This window comes from Macaca thibetana, chromosome 6, assembly GCF_024542745.1.
Source record: "Macaca thibetana thibetana isolate TM-01 chromosome 6, ASM2454274v1, whole genome shotgun sequence".
Classification (NCBI taxonomy): Eukaryota; Metazoa; Chordata; class Mammalia; order Primates; family Cercopithecidae; genus Macaca; species Macaca thibetana.
Window position 1 is genome coordinate 56,894,996 of NC_065583.1, and position 18,491 is coordinate 56,913,486.

The 18,491-nt window shown below is 42.1% G+C and overlaps 1 protein-coding gene across 7 annotated transcripts in view; it reads left to right on the plus strand.

Moving 5' to 3' along the window:
* ZNF608 (zinc finger protein 608) overlaps positions 1-18,491 on the plus strand; it is a 123,300-nt gene that overhangs the window by 34,857 nt on the left and 69,952 nt on the right. For 6 of the 7 annotated variants that reach the window (XM_050794544.1, XM_050794543.1, XM_050794539.1 and 3 more), the window contains one exon: positions 12,665-12,920. In XM_050794544.1, coding sequence (XP_050650501.1) covers positions 12,665-12,920 — 256 coding nt within the window. Of the gene's footprint in view, positions 1-448; positions 1,982-12,664; positions 12,921-18,491 lie in introns of those variants that run through there. The other variant, XM_050794545.1, reaches the window with a different exon arrangement.

Below are 18,491 nucleotides of genomic sequence, written 5' to 3' on the forward strand. Positions count from 1 at the left end.
TGGGAGAGAATAACATTCCACTTAATAAGTGTTCAAAGTTAATGTTTGCTGTCATTACATTGATTGCAAAAGTTCATCTGTAGAAAACATTCTTAGCTTTCAGGCCTTAGGAAAACAGGCAGTGGGCCAGATGTGGACCATGGATCATCATTTGGTGACCTTTTAACTAGACTGTGGACTGAGAAATCCCTAAGCAGGGTCACTTGCCCTCGATATTCCTTCTCCTAAAGGCTCATTGCTCTAAGACTGGAAAGGGAGGATGTTCAAATGGGATTTGTAGAGTAGAACCACCTTAGGGAACTAGTGAATATAAAGATACAAGAGTAGTGAGAGAGAAGGGAAGGAGAGAGAGTTTATCTCTGTTCAGGGACCAATGGTGATTAAGGGGCATGTGCCTTGGACGTCATTCTGGGAAGGCCGGGATCAGGTGGTGGGTGGGGATAGAGGTTTGAAAAAGCTTATTTAGGATACATATTACTTTTGTGATTTAGCTTCCTGAAATGAAGGGCTCATTATCTTGGCTGTCCGTGACACACAAAGATTAAGGGTCATGGCATTTGGGGATGGGATCTGGTTTCTCAAAGATCATGCATCATCTAATGGAAAAATAGGTGACTGCAGCCATGGTGTGGAGTCATTTCTTCACCTAAATTGAAACAAAAGTTTCCAGGTTGGTGTAGGGGCAACACTGTGAGGCTGCCAGTGGCTGTTAGGGTAAAATTAAGGGAATTATTAGGAATCTACAGCTTTTAAAAAGCCAGCTGCTTTGTTCTTCTGGTAGCTGGAAGGAAAGCAGGGACCATGGGCGGGCAGCGTCTTCTCGTGGCTTCTCCATGGCGTCATTGGACACCAGACTGCCCAGACCTCCCTACTCTTAGAGCCCCGCTCCTTAGATTAGTTACCCCACTCTCCAGGTTTGCCGGTACCTTTCCAGCCACTCTGCTCCTTCTCACTCTTTGTGCTCCATCACTATGGAGGCCTACAGGGTTTCGCCCCTTCTCTTTACATTCTTTGCATTTTCCCTGAGCCATCTCAGCCACTCCACTGGCTTCATTACTTTCTCTTTGCCAGTGGTCACAGAGCTGATCTAGGATGATCTAATTCTATCCATCTGCCTGATAGACATTGCCCAACAGGCGATCCTCTGCCCATCCTCCCCATCCCAGGCCATGACATTGTCACCAACTGAAACAGACCCCTGGGGCACATCTTTGAGTTTGCCCTCCTCTGCCACCTTCCCGAGTCTGACCCCTCCTCCCTATCCCCCCACCCCAACACAGGTGCCAGGTCTTCTTGGAGTACTGTAATAGCTTCTTTTTTTGTGTTTTGTGATGGAGTCTGGCTCTGTTGCCCAGGCTAGAGTGCAGTGGTGCGATCTCAGCTCACTGCAACCTCCACCTCCTGGGTTCAAGTGATTCTCCTGCCTCAGCCTCCCGAGTAGCTGGAATTATAGGCACGCACCTACACCTGGCTAATTTGTAATGGTTTCTTGTCTTCCTTCCTCCAGTCTTGCCCTGTCTCATCTGTTTTCCCGTGGCTTCCAGTGTGCTTTTTACCACATGAACAATCGGATCCTCCCGTTCCCCTGCTTTAAAATCCTCAGTGCCCACTTCCAACTTCACAGTAACCCCTCAGATTCTTAGCCTGGCCTGGGCTCTTGTGAATTCTCGGGTATTCCAGCCTTAGCTCTCTCTGCTCCCCCACCCCCTAAGCTGCCAGCCCCTTCCCAGAGTGTACCATCCAGAGCTGCCCAGCCCCACTCCACCTCCCATCCCTTCAGGCTAAGTCCTCCACTTCCTTAACACACAGCTCAGCACACTCCCTGCCCCACCCCCTTGGTGCTCCCACAATGCCCTGGGCTTAACTGACCGTCTTCAGCTCTGACCACACTTGGCTCTTCGACCACTGCTCATCTCCTCACCTTTGGCATATTGTGGCACCTGGCAATAATTTGTTGGATGGAGGAATGACTTCCCCAACAGTGAGGCAGCTTAAATGGCAACCCATCTAAAGGGGAGGGCCTGGGGTTAATACATGATTCCTGTCACACAAACTAGGTCTTTATGCCACCTTGGACTCACTTGTGGATTTCAGGACCTCTGCATGAGGAGTTGAAATAATAGTCTCCAAGCATCTACCCTCTCCTCTCTGCTTTACTTTTACTCTAAAGTGGAACACCCTAGCATCTTTTCATTAAAAAATTAGTTTAAAAAATGATAAAATAGTATATGGTCATGTTAAAATTCAAGCAGCACAGAAGGCTATACAATGAAAAGTGATTCCTTCTTCCTCTGTATGTTTCTATATGGATAAAATTTCTGAAAGAACACACAAGAAACTGTTAGAAGAGGGTTCTTTCTGGAGAGTGATCTGTTGACTTTTATTAATAAAATCTGCTGTGTTCTCAAGGTGGGGAAACCGAATTATGGACCTGTGAGCAAGGAGGTTTTTGTGTGTGTGTGAAGGGCTCTGTGAGAAGAAACTTTTAAAAGTGGTTTAGGTTTAGAACTTGGTAGAGGGCATGATAGACCCCATTGGGACAGGCTATGGCCTCTTGTTTTTGCTCCTGACCCTGAGAAGTAATTTATCTCTTAAGACTAAGTTTCCTCAGTTTACACAATCAGATGAGAAAACCCACCCTTGCCTTTCTCTAAATGTGTAGTAAGAATGAATGTTTCTTTAAAGAGTCCTTGACAATAGATATGTAGCTAAGTATTACATATGGATGGAAATATAGTATACGTGCATGTATAGAGATGGTGTATGGGGAAGCTTTGTCATGTTCTCTCTAACCATTCCATCTCTGTGATAAACTATGGAGAGCTTTACCCAGTTGCTTAACTGTGATTCAGAATGAAATTACATTTCCAAAACTTTGCTTAATTTATTAAAATTGATCAATGTTTTGGGTCAACATTTGGGAGGTATGGAAAGAAGAGGCAGGACACACACATAAGAGGCTTCTTAGACATATGTTGAATATATGTGAGCAATATTCAGATTTTGCAGGGAGAAAAGTGAGTGGTACCAAGATAGTATCCTGGGCAGGGAGTCAAAATTGTCTTCTTCTGTGACCGACCCGTGATGTTCTGGATGCTTCTGTGGCCTTCCCTTTATATGGATCTCAGCTCACCGCAATCTTTATAGGACACCACATAGCTCCCATACAGTGTGACTCAGGCGCTTCCTTGTCATTTCATTTGTTATGACCAGCATGTTTCCAGTTTGTAATTCAAATGTGTAAAATTTTGGTTGAAAACACTCCTTTTAGGTGGTTGCAAGTGAGATTCCCTAAAAGAAGATAAGAAAAATAACTGATGTTAAGCTGAGAGAAATCGGAATATGGTGGTTTCCAAAATGGGCTTTTCTTTATTCTCCCTGCCTTTCTTTCTTCTTAAAATCATGTCTGCATCCAGAAGCGTAAGGATGAGAGACTTCTAACCTTTCCCTGATTTCAACCTAATTTCAAGGAGAAATAAGGGTCACACAAGGACAGTGTATTTATCAATGACCAATATCAACTAAGATACATGCATTATTCATGTGTTTTGAAATTGATTTATTGGCTAATATAGGCACAACCATGTTTAGGAACATCCAGAATTTTCCATTGAACTTTCTTTTTAAAAAGTTTCTCTCTTAAGGGATTGGGAACAAGATCTAATTGATAGAAATGGAATTTGCGTGGAACTTTTCAGCTTTGTACAAAGGGCCTTGTGAAAAGGATTAATCCAAGAACACAGACTTTTTTAGTAACTTTACGATGGTCTCCTTTCTTTGTGGCTTATTTTTGTGCTTTAAGTGTCTTTGGAAATAGGATGAGAGGAAATCAGAGAACTCTTATGAACAAGATATGAAAACACTGATCATTTACTGCTACTATTTAAAGCACACACAGCTCTGTGAGTAGTGAAAGATGTCAGCGGCACTTTTGAAACAGATTAAGTATCTGTGGCTCAGCAGTAGGACAGGTTTTCAAAGAATACAACTGAGGCTAAGTATGTGACAAATGATGTGGTGTGGTAGAAAAGAGTCCCCGTGTCTGCTCCCCCTCCACCAATATCGCTTTGCTATAGAACGCTACACAGTTCAAGGTCTTTGAGGGAGGAATTTAATTTGGCTTCATAACAAAAGAAATTTAAGACATTGAGTAGAGTGGTTTAATTATATTCCATCTTTACATACTCAGTACCTTCTGTTTTGCTTTGAAAACTGTCATGACTAGAGAATGAAGTTAAAAATAGTCCCGGCTGTTTAAAGCATATTTTACACATGTAGCTGTGTACATGTACATTCTCTTGCTTTGAGACTTGTATATAGGGACCCTTCTGGCAGTCAGACACGAACAGTCAGTGACCCCCTTTCCTCTCCATCCCAAAGTGGTGCCATGCAGACCCCAGAGTTTTTTTTTTTTTGAGACGGAGTCTCGCTCTGTCGCCCAGGTTGGAGTGCAACAGTGCAGTCTTGGCTCACTGCAACCTCTGACTCCTGGGATCAAGCGATTCTCCTGCCTCAGCCTCCCGAGTAGCTGGGATTACAGGTGCCACTAGTACGCCTAGCTAATTTTTGTATTTTTAGTAGAGACTGGGTTTTTCCATGTTGGTCAGGCTGGTCTTGAACTCCTGACCTCAGGCGACCCACCCACCTCGGCCTCCCAAAGTGCTGGGATTACAGGCGTGAGCCACTGCACCCGGCCTCGGATTTTTGGCATTCTGGAATTTTGGCATGGTGGGGGTTCTGGCTGGAGGTGGAAGCATCCGTCTTGGCCCCAATGGCCTTGGGGCCAGAGCCCTGGTCTATCCCCAGGCCAAGTCCTACCAGATCAGCTGCTAAGCCTGAACAGCACTTGAGGGCAGGGTTGGTCTTCATACCTGGTAATGAGAAAGTGGAAATGGCAGTATAATTCCCAGTCTGTGCATAGTGGTAATTTTAGAATTGGATGATTTAAAACAACAATAACAATAAAACAAAAGCTGAGCTTTGGTTTCAGTAAGGTTTTAAAGTGAGGTTTCTGAAGGGATTGTAGTATTTTCTTGCAAGCCTGAGATTCACTATTCTGAACTATGGGTAATAAAGGGTGATTCAGGTATATTGCTTCCAACATATAGAAAAGGGTCAGAAATTACCCGTGGAGAAAGGTTTCTTTCCATCTCATCTTCTATTTTACATTTAGAAGGGTTTGCGTTTGATGTTAGACCAATGTGGGGCCAAATTCTGGCTCAGCCACCGACCCTGAGTGACCTTTTAAGTTACTTAACTTTTCCCACGTTTCCTTTTCCTCATCTGTAAAATACTTCCCTTAACAATTTTGTAAAGATCAAAAGAGAGAATGCACAGTATAATCCCTCCTACACTATATGTGGTAAGACGGTTATAATCCCTCTATGTTGTGTGTGTTAAAAAGTAGCTGCTGATGTTACTATTTTTATGAGAAAGCCCATGGACTTTAAGATCAGAGAGCTTTGGTCTTGAATTTCAGCTCCTTGGATAAAGTTGCCCATCCTCTGAGATCTTCAGTTTCTGCTTCTATAAAATAGGAATTTTGTGAGAATTAAAGGAGATAGAAAAAGTCTGGTACCTTAGACCCTCTGTGAGAATTTGCCCATGTTGTTTTCTCAGCAAGCTGCAAAGCGTAAATGGCTTTGATCATGGTTCTGAAAGGAAGAGTTGTCTCCATCGCATTTACGAAAGGCAGAATTAGAAGTGACCAAAATTCAGTTGTTACAGGTTTGTCCTTTAGGGATGGAAATTCAGCCTTGCTGATTCGTTTTGGAGAAAAGATCAGTGCCTAATTTAAGGAAACGGTTTTTTAAGCTTCTCCTGCTTTGCTCATGAAGCAGTGACGTCAGGCAGAAAAAGGGTGGTTAAAATGCAAAGTAAGAGACTGCAGCAGTGGTCACCTCTAAAGAGCTGTGATTTCCCCTATATGGTAGTGGAGTCTCTTTCTAATGCTTTTTAAATGAAGAGGTGACTATGGGCAATCTCGTAAAACAGCCCAATACCAGGATATGGAGAAAAAGTGAGCATTAAGTAATCGTGCCCCAGCATTCTTACAGACTATAAAAATATTGGCTCTGAGCAAAGTAAAACACCATTCCCCCTCTGGTTGTTGGCGATCTTGGGATTGAGGGGTTAATAGCAGGATAGGTGTGGATATTTTTGGCAACAGATGGGAGAAAGCTGTGGCAAGCTTCCCTGTCAGGGTTTAGACCTGATTCCAGGTAAAGGAGGAAATCTCTCTGCCTTCTGGAGGCTTGCTTCTTGGCAGTCCTGGGTTTCACCTTCTCCTTCTACCTGGCAGCAGAGCCACCTGAATGTCTCTTTGTTGGGTCTGGGTGGAGCAGGAGTGCTCGAGGGAGCCCTCTCCAGCCCTGCCCTAGCCACCTATCCTCACAGGCTGTCGGTTTCCTGGTACTGAAAGCATCACTGACCAACACAGTGAAATGTCCCAGTGATGAAAAGCTGTCCCCACCAACACTCCATCTTTGGATCCTTCCTTGCCCATCAGCACTCAGGAAGCCTTTGAAAGAAGGTGAACAGAGACAACATTGCCAGGATTTCCCTGCAGATTACCCGCCCCTAACCCAGCCCTTTGATTACACACACTAAGTGCCACTATCTGTGTAAATAACCTTTTCTTCCCTGTCTCCCTTCAGCCTCCCTGTTCCCTCCTCCCATGCTCTTAGGCTCTCTCGTGTGATAAATAGCCAGGCTACTGCTCAGCATGCACCAACACCTGGGAATAATCATGCAAAAATAACAGTGAGAGACTGCCGCGCGTCTGTTCTTGACATTAACTTTCCTCAGTTTGACAGGCTGCCACCACCAGCTGTTAGACTTATGGGTCTTTTTTTTTCCAGTGGAGATGGCTGCTTTCCTGCTTTCCTCTTTTTTTGGGCTCTAATAGGTTACATCAGTGTCCTATCAAGATGACAGAAAAGAGCTTTGACAAAGAAACCATTGCTGAAACAGGCCAGTTCTCTATTCTGATATTTTATTCCAGTTATTAGTATTATTAGACTAACAATCCCCCACACTGATTTTTAAGTGAGGAGTATCTGATTAGAACTATATTGTGTTACTCCCCTCAGAAAGGGATTTGTAGTTGCCTCTTGTGAATTGCCTTTGAATGCAGCAAATACTAGCATTTGGTCCCATAGGGCCAAACCACCTATCGATTGCAGGTCTCAGATATATTTGTAATAATGATACTAATATTGACAATAGCAGTAGCCCCTATTTACTGAGTGCTACCTTCTACCAGGCCCTGAGCTAAAGTTATTTGTATGATCTTATGTGGTAGTCACATGAACCAGGGGTTATTTCCGTTTTACAGATGAAGGCAGTGATTCCCCAGAGCGATCACACTACTTGCTTAAGGTTTTGTAGCTAACAGTAGAGCTGGGATTCCAACTCCCAATGAAGACAGATCCCTGCCCCACCCTGTCTTCCATTAACATCCTACTTTTTGCTCTCAGGCCACCATGAAAGGTCCTTTGGTTGTAGTTCTACAATTATCCTTGTAATTTTGCTGTATTTGTATGATTATTTGACTAGTGCACAGTCTTGCCCACTACACAGTCAGTTCACAAGGGCAGGGACCTGGTCTGTTCGGGCTACTCTTGTTCTAGCAGGTTGCACGGTGCCTGGCACACGGCAGGTAGTAATTATTGGGTGGATGTGTGATAAGAGTTGAGGTGAGCTGACTGTTAGGGCAGCAGTGCATGAAAAAAAGCTGCAACTAGAGATTAGGAGGAGGAGATTCTGTAGTAGTACGGGACTCATCAGGACCTTCATGGTGATCCCATCATTGCCATAAAATTGTAAAATGGGGGTGGGTTAAGCCAGTCGACTGCTGCCAGATGCCAGTGTATGAAAGAAGCAGTATTTCCCCAGGCTGAGCTTCTCAAGGTTAAGCCCCCTTTCTTATATTTTTAACATACTTTAACCGCACTTAACCATGCATTTGGAGGGGATTATAGATTTATGTTAAATATAGTAGGATATAAAAAGGAGCTTTGGAAGGTTGTGTGCAGGGTTAGGGAACTGTAATATCAGACCAGGGACTTTTAAGCCAGTGTTTACTGAGCTAAGCACTATGCTGAGCATTCACTTTGCACGGATTATCTCACTGAGTCTTCACTGCAACTCTTGTGGGGGTAATTGTTACTATTATTCCCATTTCTTAGAACTAGACACTGAGTCTTAGAGAAGAGAAGCCCGGTAACTTGCTCAGGGTTCCACACAGCAGGTACTGACAGGGTCAGCATTTGAACCCAATTCTGTCTGCTAACAGAACCAGAGGTTCCAGGCGTGGTATGCTGCCTCCTTACTGCAGGGAGTCCTTGTGGCAACTGTGGCCACCCTCTGCCTTAACGACCTTCATTGGCTGAAGAAATTATGGTTCAGTGTATGGATCAGTGACCTGAGAAATCAGGGTGCAGTGGACTTGATCTTTTGTATAAGGCAAAAATAACTACTGAAAATGCTTTAAAATCCTGCTTTACATATGATACATGTGACTTCACCTTTGACACTGAGATACACAAGAGAACTGAAACCTTTTGGGGGGAGCAGCTCCTGCTGAGTGCATTACCTAGCAGAAAGAATTGGCCACACTCTTTGAATTACTTCCCTTCCACTCTTCTTCTGTTTCCTAGTGTATGTTGAACTCCTGTCAATTTTCTGCTTGTGGGATGCCATCGTTTTATGTGTACCTGGGCTGCCACTAGAGATAGCTTATTACACTTGTACAAATACGGGCCACAGTTTTCTCTCAACTGAGTAGGTCGGGCTAGGCGACATTCTGTGATTATTTCAGGGAGAGGCTAGAAGCACAAACTCCAGCATTCTCTGGTTGGGCAAGTCACGTGGCAAGGCTGCGGTGAAGCTCAGTCCTGTCAGCTGATGCCATGAGGAATGTGGGCCCAGGAGAGCACATTATTCAATTATTATTTTACGAAAGAGGAGAAATTTAAATTCTTCTCCAATTTACTAAAGTGTTGGTAAAAAAATTGGAATGTTTTAAAAAGTAACATACCTGCCAAATAAAAACACCTCTGGCAGTGGCTGTAATCCCCACCTGCAAATCCTGTTCTCGTTAGCTACCTCTAAGGAAGAGGGGCCTATGGTAGACCACGTGGGTAGACTTTGTGCTCCACCTCGTCCCCAATCCCAACATCTCACAGTGGATGGGGGGAAGGTGCGATTCTCCTCTCATTTGCTTCTCCTCTCACTGGTAGTGCTGGTCTGGTACCTATGGGAGTGGCAGTTCTGAGTCACCATGAAAAGCCAATACTACAGTGGAAAAACGAACAGAGAAGTTCACTTGTGCAAGTCAAAGATGTGAACCTCAAAACAATAGTAACTATCGGGTTTAAGCCTTAAAAGCCTTAAATAGTCTAAAGACTATTATCACGTTGGGGTACTATTTATGATTAAGTTTATATTTAGTCAAACTCTCTGAACCTTGTCTTTCTCATTTTAAAACATGTTGAATTGGGCTCAAACGTTCTTGCTATAAATATCAATTGAACTTTCATGGTTGCATTTGGATTGTGTTAATGGAAACACACACAATTAATTTACAAGTAGGCCCAAAGTACTCTGGCTTCTCCCCTCAAGGCATCCCGGTTCCATAGAAATTTGAACTTGGAAATTACATAAATATGAGAGAGAGAGAGAGAGAGAGAGAGAGAGAGGTGTGTGTGTGTGTGTGTGTGTGCGTGTTTCTGCATGCAAATATATATCTATAGGTGGAGTTATGTTGAAATAAGGCTTTAGTCTAGAAACTCTGTTGTGATGGGATTTGTCATCAATATTAGGTGACTGAAGAATGCATTTGCTGTTGTTTTTAAGAGACGGACTTGCTTTGTTGCCCAGGCTGTAGTGCCATTGCATGATCATAGCTCACTGCTGCCTTGAATTCTTGGGCTCAATTGATCCTCCCACCTCAGCCTATCGAGTATCTGGGACTACTCTCATGCCACAGTGCCTGGCTAATTTTTTTTCTTTTTTTTGAGACGGAATCTTGCCCTGTCGCCCAGGCTGGAGTGCAGTGGCAAGATCTCAGCTCACAGAAAGCTCTGCCTCCCGGGTTCACGCCATTCTCCTGCCTCTGCCTCCCGAGTAGCTGGGACTACAGGTGCCCACCACCACACCCAGCTAATTTTTTGTATTTTTAGTAGAGACGGGGTTTCACCGTCTTAGCCAGGATGGTCTCGATCTCCTCACCTTGTGATCCACCCGCCTCAGCCTCCCAAAGTGTTGGGATTACAGGCGTGAGCCACTGTGCCCATCCGTGCCTGTCTAATTTTTAAATTCTTTTTTGTAGAGAAGGGGGTCTTGCTGTGTTGCCCAGGCTGGTCTCCAACTCCCAGCCTCAAGTGATACTCCTGCTTGGAGCTCCCACAGTGTTGGGATTACAGGTGTGAGCCACTATACCTGGCCAAGAATGTGTTTTCTAGTTGAGGAAAATGGGCCTCAGAGAGGTTGAAGGACTCTCCAGGGTCATAAGCTAGTTAATATCAGAGTTGGTGCCAGTCCTAGTGTTAGTATATCTTGCCACCATAACTCTCATTGCCCTGTTGTGTTCTCACCTCCAAATCAGAGAGAGAATTGATATGCTGTAAGACTCTTCATCTCTAATTTTATTTCATTTTCTTATGCATCCTATTCAAGCTACATTTGTTCTCTTGATATTAATGTAGGCTGTTGATCAGGTAATATGAAGAATATTTTCAGAATAATGTTCTATTTTTTCTTTTCAATTTATACATGTGACATCGAATTGCAGTCAATTTACAACTAACTATACAAATTAAGAAGCTGGAAAGCCTGCCAAAAAAACCCCAATTTTCTTTGGTCTCTATTTTTGACTCTGGAAAGTGATTCTAATCTCAGACAGTCTTTTAGTTGTAATAAAGACTACTAGGTAGCATTGTTTTTTTCCCCCTTAAATTTCCTCTCTCAGAACCCCTTTGTTCATTTGTCAGCTCAGTTTTAAAATAAGAACTATCAGTGTGAACTTTGATCCACATTAAGCTACATTTACACAAAAGCATAAATCACAGTACCTGGGGTTTGGGGCTGTTAAATGCTTTTCTTTCCTGGGCTCTGTGATCAAGAATGCAGAACAATAAAAAGCATGGAGCAAAAGAAGTTTTATGGCAGCTTTGAGAGCAGGAAATTAAGTTTTTTTAACATGCAGATGGGTGAAAGGCTGTTCTGTTGCATCTTGGATCACTCAGGCAAGTGAACGTCAGTTTATCATTTTAGTGAAATGCAAACTGTAGAAATAGTTCCTACAGTCATATGAACAAGGAGCCCACACAGATGACTGCTTCAGCTGTTTAACTAGGAGCACACTTCCTCATATGACTCTTGAAATACACTCTTTTTGTTTTGTTTCTTTAAAAAAAAAAAAAAAAACCAAAAACCAACAAAGACTATATACTATCACGCCTGTAGCCAAGTGGCTACAAAAGATAACTTACAGTGGATAACTGGGAATCTATGAACAGCAGAATAAGATAACATTTTTACCAGAATGATCTTCGATCTGTCCAGTTTACATACAGGATTTGTTAGCCCAACTGATAATACTTGTGAGGTGTCATCCCTTAAATGTAGGCCGTTTCTATGTGCAACACAAAGACATAGATAATCTGGAGTCCTGGTACAAATGGGCTTTGTGTGTGGCATTTTCACAACCAATAATCAGGGTCAGAGCTATCTGTAGCAGTCCTAGCAATGGGCCAAATGAATGTACTGTTTAGTACATGCATAGCCTTTGGTTTCATTATGGCCAGACTTTTAAACTTTTTGTGATGAAGAACTCCTTTGCTGCTCTCCTGGGGATAGCGGTGCAAAGGGGATGTCATTGCACCACAAGATCTTGTAGTTGGCTGTGATTTACATTTCCTCTATTTAGAGAGATGGTGGCTGAGCCTTAATCAAGCTCATTAAGGATCTTTACCAGTTTAACCACGGAAGAATTTGTGCGTTGGAGAAACTCAAGTTCTGTTGATGTGGGGCACACACATTTATCTCCCCCGGATATGAATTCTGCTAAACTTTGCAATAGAACACTTAATTAGGAGTTGATTCTGAATACATGCTAACAATATCCAGTTTTTATGTTTCGGTGTAGATTGTAAAGTTCATATATTTATATATTCAGCAAAGCTAATATATTTTAGTAGTGATTTAATTCATTATGGTTTATAAAGTGCTTTGAAAACAGTTTTAGTTCATCTCTTATACTTAAATTTTTAGTGTTTATTGGAGTTTCTCCTTTGGAAAATGTTATAATTTTTAAAATGAGATTTCATTACATGTCAGAAGTAGCCTTAATTTTGCAAAACATGTTTCATTCACGTCTGCTGAGGCTAACGGTTGTCCAATGATGAATTTAGAAGAGCACTGAAGGCCTGCTTATGATTCAGGGAGCTAGCGCTCTCATGTTTACCTTATTTGGCATGAAAAAACAAAATGCTCATTTCTATTCTACTTTATATTTTGGCACCATTGAAACACTCAAAGCATATTATAATTGCAAATGGAATTTGGAATGGTGATATATTCTAGAAGTGGTATAAGCAAATTGCATTAAAAGGAATGCACGGAATGCAGCCCTACTGCAGTAAGCCTGTCTGTCTTTCAGGTTGATCCCCTGTTTACAGTGCCAGCGCCACCACCGCCGATTTCCAGCAGTCTCACGCCTCAGATTCTACCCTCCTACTTTTCCCCATCTTCATCCAATATTGCAGCACCGGTTGAACAGCTTTTGGTTCGGACTCGTTCTGTGGGTGTCAATACGTGTGAAGTTGGAGTAGTGACAGAGCCAGAGTGTCTTGGGCCCTGTGAACCTGGGACCAGTGTGAATTTGGAAGGGATCGTGTGGCATGAAACAGAAGAAGGTAAATACAATTTATTTTTATATATTTCCCCATGCCCTCTTCCCCACGATGTATTTATGTCCACCTGTGAGGAGAATTGGTTTTGCGGTATTCAGAGAGGAATGAAAAGTGTTTTTTTTCCGCTCTCTGGATTTGTGTTGGAAGGAAGAACTGTGTTTGTCCTCTTGTGCATGGCTGCTTTTACATTGCGGATGAGTCAGGTGTTTCGAAAAGTGATTCTCCTCTTTTAAGTGCTAACATGGAAGGACTGTGAGAAGCGGGTTAGGGTTTACTCTGCCCCTAAAAGGTATTGTGGAAACTGGGAAGGGAGATAGATCTCAAGTTTATGTAATTCTTAGGGTGCCAACCAATGTGTCTATCTTGACATGGTTGTTTTTGTGTTATGGAGGCTTATATTTATTTTCTGAATTGAACCAAGGTTCTTGTACGTAGTGAGGATCATGGTCATGATGTGGTTGTGGCCAGCTGGTGCTCGGAAGTAATGAGGCCAGGGCCAAAGACTTAAGCCCTAGTAAGCCGGTCACTTCTCTTCTATGGCCAGAGACATAAAACCTTTTCTGTTCCTTAACTCGGCAATCCATTTGGCAAATGCAGTCCATTGGCCACAAGACAAACAAGGTTCAAAGGAAATGGATCAGGATTAATCTATCATCGCTATTGGAATATACATCAGAGTATATGCCATGCCGATAGTGGATCCAAATCTTGGCCATGTCTCATAGCACATGACCACCAGGTACAACGTGTTTCATATGGCCAGTGTCATTAACAAGCCAACCAAAACAAGCCAACCAATAATTGAAAACTAAGTACCAAGACGAGCTGCAGTGCTCCATTGGGGAATGAGTAGAATAGAAGGGATAAGGAAGAAGCATGCTGCAGGGTGCTTCAGAGTGTACCAGGGAACAAAGAAAAATGAAGGGGTGGGGAAGTTTTTTTCCCCTGTCAGTTAGATTGGTCAAAGATAAAGGAGATGACAGTTTGTTGATATCGTGGTCATTTGCCAGAGGAGTAAGGGCAGGATGAGGGTAACAAGAAGGGTCTAAGAGTCACAATTATTCATTCGATTCCTCTGAATCAAGGGGGAAAATTTGAGGGCCAAAACTCAAAGGGAGAAGGTGAATGTATTCAAAAGTGACTGAGTGAATGGGGAATGTTGAGGGTAAGTGCTGGGCAAGAAGTAGTTGAGAAAAAATAGTTAAGGATAGTGACAAACTGGGGAATGATAGAAGAAAATAAGAATAAATTAAAATCAGATGACAAGTGTTGAGTATAATTCTTAAAAGGTAGAAAATGGCTCAAGCTGTTTCAAGGTAAAAAACAAAGGTTCTTAGAGAACTCTGAATTCTACATTTTACATTAAATATACTCTTGTAGGATATGTTTCATAATTAAATAAAAAATATTTGTAGATGGCACTGGTAAGTATAAATAAAGAGTATACAAGAAAGAATCAGAGAAAAGGTCTGAAAGTATGACTATGGTCAGCTCTTGTTTGCTCAGAGGGAAGTGATTAAAATTTACTTTTGTGGCTTCAGAAATGTTTGAGTTTTGGGTCTCTTCTTTCTTTTTGTACTTTTAATTTGAGTTTTTCAGATATTCTGGGAAGCCATTTGAAACAATACCGTGGAACCACATTGGGAGGAACTGATGTTGGAGGAGTCAGAATTTGTCTCTTCTTGCTTGTCTGTTCAGTCACCCTCCAGTGCAAGGGGTCCCATGTGGGGAGCAAGCTTCTATCATGTTATTCTCTTGGGTTGTGCAGTTTGCCTTCCCTTTCATTTTCTCTAAGGGAAATGGTGGATAAGGCTTTCAGACTGACACTTCGGTGTGAAAAGTACAAAAAAGGATTCAAGACCTTAATAAGGTCACAGTGAATTTGTTTAGGTGCGCACATTTTCAGGAACAGCAAAATAATATTTGGAAAGTGTAAGGGTTAATTTCCCTAAACTTGAACATCAGATTTTTGTACTTGGATAATTTACTCATTAGGGTGAAATGCTGTCTTCCCATTTCTTAGCTATGACTTAGCACTCCCATCAGTTTATTGCTTGTCATGATTTTATTTATTCAAGTGTGGAGTAGGACTAAGTTCCTGCAGTGTGACCTCACTGGGTGGTAGATGTTGTAAAATTAGCCACAGACTTTCTGGAACAGCTGTAAAGCTTGAGTTATTTTTCACTTTGCTTAGAAGTCTGCTTAGTTTTGACTTTTAACCTTAGCCTCTTCTCAAAGATAGGATTATTTAGGAAAAAAATCAGGGTCTGAAAACTATAGCAGTACATAAGTTGATGTGGAATTTTGGGCATCTGCTTAAAGAGCTGTAAGATATTATTACTATTATTATTATTATTTGATAGTGATAAAGCCTCACCAGTTCCACTCTGTCCTCTGAAAAACTGGTCTCCTGAGTCCAATGTAGCTGCTTTTATATGTGCTCCGATCCATCCATTTCTGTGGATATCTTTGTACATTCGTACAATGAACTGATAGCTTTAGAAGGTTTTCAGGCTGTTGGCAGCTCCAGCTTTCTCTTTACTGCCTCACATTTTCCAGGATTTGGAATGTGTGGATGTTTACTGTGGTGACAAGAAGGAGCTGGAGCTGTTAATAGAGTTATTCTTGCTGAATAAACTAAACTTCTGACCTCCAAAGAATTTAAGAACTCGTCTTAGTAAAGGCCTGGGTCATAAGATGTATGTTTAATGTGCAGCCATTTGCAAGAGCGTTCCATTTGCATTTTTCTCACTACAGCGTGTTTAAAGCTCTTGTACCAATTTAAAAATTAAACCCACTTGACCATTAATTTTTTCCTTTTGGGAAAAACAAAGAGAGACACAGAACAAACACGTTGGGAGCCAGTTATTTGGCAGGGCTGAAAGAGAGGGATTCCAGGAGAAGGGGAGGGGAGAGTAAGCTACAATAGTTTTGTAGTATGAGGTTTCACTAACAAAGAGCTTCAAGTTGAGCATTTATAAAACTGTCAGGTGCCTTTGACTAATGTCCTGTAGATGGAGTTGAATAAAATCCTGTCCCTGGTATTTTCACTTTGAGAGTACTGTGTAACTGATAGTGTTTTCCACAAACCTAATTTGTTACATGCGATCATATGTGTGTGAAGGTCATATATATGCGTGTGTTTTAAGATCCTAGAATTTTAAGAGTTCATGTCTGCACTCTTTGGGGAATATTGAATATTACTGTGATTTCTTTGGATGGTTGGGAATTGCAAAACTGGACTAGGAGGATCCTCATTCAATACTTAATTGTTTCTTGTGTTTAGAGTTTCTCATTAGAGGAGGATTCTTTTAGTCATAGTCTTTCCCCTAGTGTTACTGCCAGTACATGAAGTACTGGTTGTCTAAGAACCAAGTTGTGCTCACGAATAAAGTGTTACTAGTGAAGTTCCCTCTGGAAAAAATTAATGGGTTTCAGATCATGCCTAATAGGAGAGAAAAACTATTACTACATTTGGATGTTTGGTAATTCTACTCTGATCTTTTTTCTTTAAGGTGAATGCATAGGACCAATGATGTATGGTACAAAATTACTCACAGATGTTGGAAAGAATTTCCTTAGCATTTATTCCTGCCATTTGGGACACACATGCCTCTGTATAGTCATTTGTTTGAAAATTTGCTCTTAAAAAAAAAAACCAGAAAAAAAACATAGTGTATATAGCAATATGTGTAATACATATGTGCTGAACTTGGCTTTTTAGCCTTTATGAATGTGTTTCCTTTTGATTTTTATTGAATCATGTTTCCTATTGGCTTTTTTTTTTTTTTTTTTTTTTTTGCCTTACCTGAATACATACTTGGTTTAGCTGCATCTGTCGCCATTGTGATGACTGTTATTTACTACTGCTCTGCCACTCTGTCATTCACGACCCTTTCACTTTCTTACTGGTTAAGTAAAGCCAAGAAGAAAAGAAAGTGAGAGAAAGAAAACTGGTACTTGCCAAAGACGGTTCTCAGTGCTGTGCCTTTGAATCGCCTTGGGAGCTTTTAAAACCCACTGATGCCCAGGCACCACCGCAGGCATTTTAGTCTGGGTTGGCGTTTTGGTCTGGTTTGGTATTGGTGTTTTGTCAAAGCTCCCTAGGTGATTCTAATGCGCAAACAAGGTTGAGAACCACTCTCGTGGCAAAGAGATTATGTCTTAGCCCTCTGCAAGTTCCTTGACCTTTTCCCTGTAAGGAAGACACATGTGTTATTGCTTCACTTTCCCAGATATAAAATGGACATAGGGACACCTGTCCTGCTTACCTCACAGTGTCCATCAGGATGCTATGGCAGGTGAGCAGAGTTGTTTAATCACTGTGCTGATGAAGAAGACGTCTGTCTTTGTTCCTCAACATGAACTCCACAGAGGATTTAAGAGGCTTAACAAACAACTGGTAGTACCAGTCTTCCTAAGTTATTGATATGGGAAGAGTGGACCCTACTGTTGATTTCTCAAGTGAGCCAGATGCAATACTTCTATTTCTGTGTGGCCTCTGCTGAATTATTTTTGAGATGATTCAGAACCCCATAGTATTAAGGAAAGTTGTTAATGTACCAAATATAGAATTGTGCTCAGAGAATCAGATTTTTCGGGGGTGGGGGCAATGGAAATACAAAGGGCAACTTACCATAGTGACTGTTGTTTTAATGAGAAGACTCAGCACCTGGTGTGAGAGGAAGAATGCTTGTTTGTATGAGGACCTTCTTCACCTGATGCATTTTTCAAGGAAGGAAATTGACTTTGGGAATCAGTGTTTTCAGGGTAGTTAATTGGAGAAAGAAATGATTCTTTCTTTTCTTTTTCTTTTTTTTTTTTGAGACAGAGTTTTGCTCTTGTTGCCCAGGCTAGAGTGCAGTGGTACGATCTTGGCCCACTGCAACCTCCACCTGCCAGGTTCAAGTGATTCTCCCGTCTCAGCCTCCTGAGTAGCTGGGATTACAGGCACGCGCCACCACGCCTCGATAATTTTTTAATTTTTAGTAGAGACGGGGTTTCTCCATGTTGGTCAGGCTGGTCTCGAACTCCTGACCTCAGGTGATCCGCCCACCTCGACCTCCCAAAGTGCTGGGGTTACAGACCTGAGCCACCCCACCCGACCGAAATGATTCTCTTTTAAATCACCAGAGATGTTCTTAAATTCTTCTGCTTCGGGCTGGGTGCTCCTGTATCTCCAAAGTCATAAAGATGATAGTGTTTAAGTGTGCAATGCAGGAGGAGGTTCGAGCTAATTCTTGGTTGTTTTTTTTTTTTTTTTTTTTTTTTTTTTTTTTTTGAGACAGGGTCTCAGTTCATCGCTCAGGCTGGAGTGCAGTTGTTGTGATCATGGCTCACTGTTGCCTTGATCTCCTGGGCTCAGGTGGTCTTCCCACCTCAGCCTCCCAAATAGCTGGGACCACAGGTGCATACCACCACACCCAGCTCATTTTTTTTTTGTATTTTTTGTAGACACGAGGTTTTGCCATGTTGCCCATGCTAGTCTCGAACCCCTGGACTCAAGCGGTCCACCCACCTTGGTCTCCCAAAGTGCTGGGATTATAGTGAGGTATCTCACTCAGCCTCAAGCTA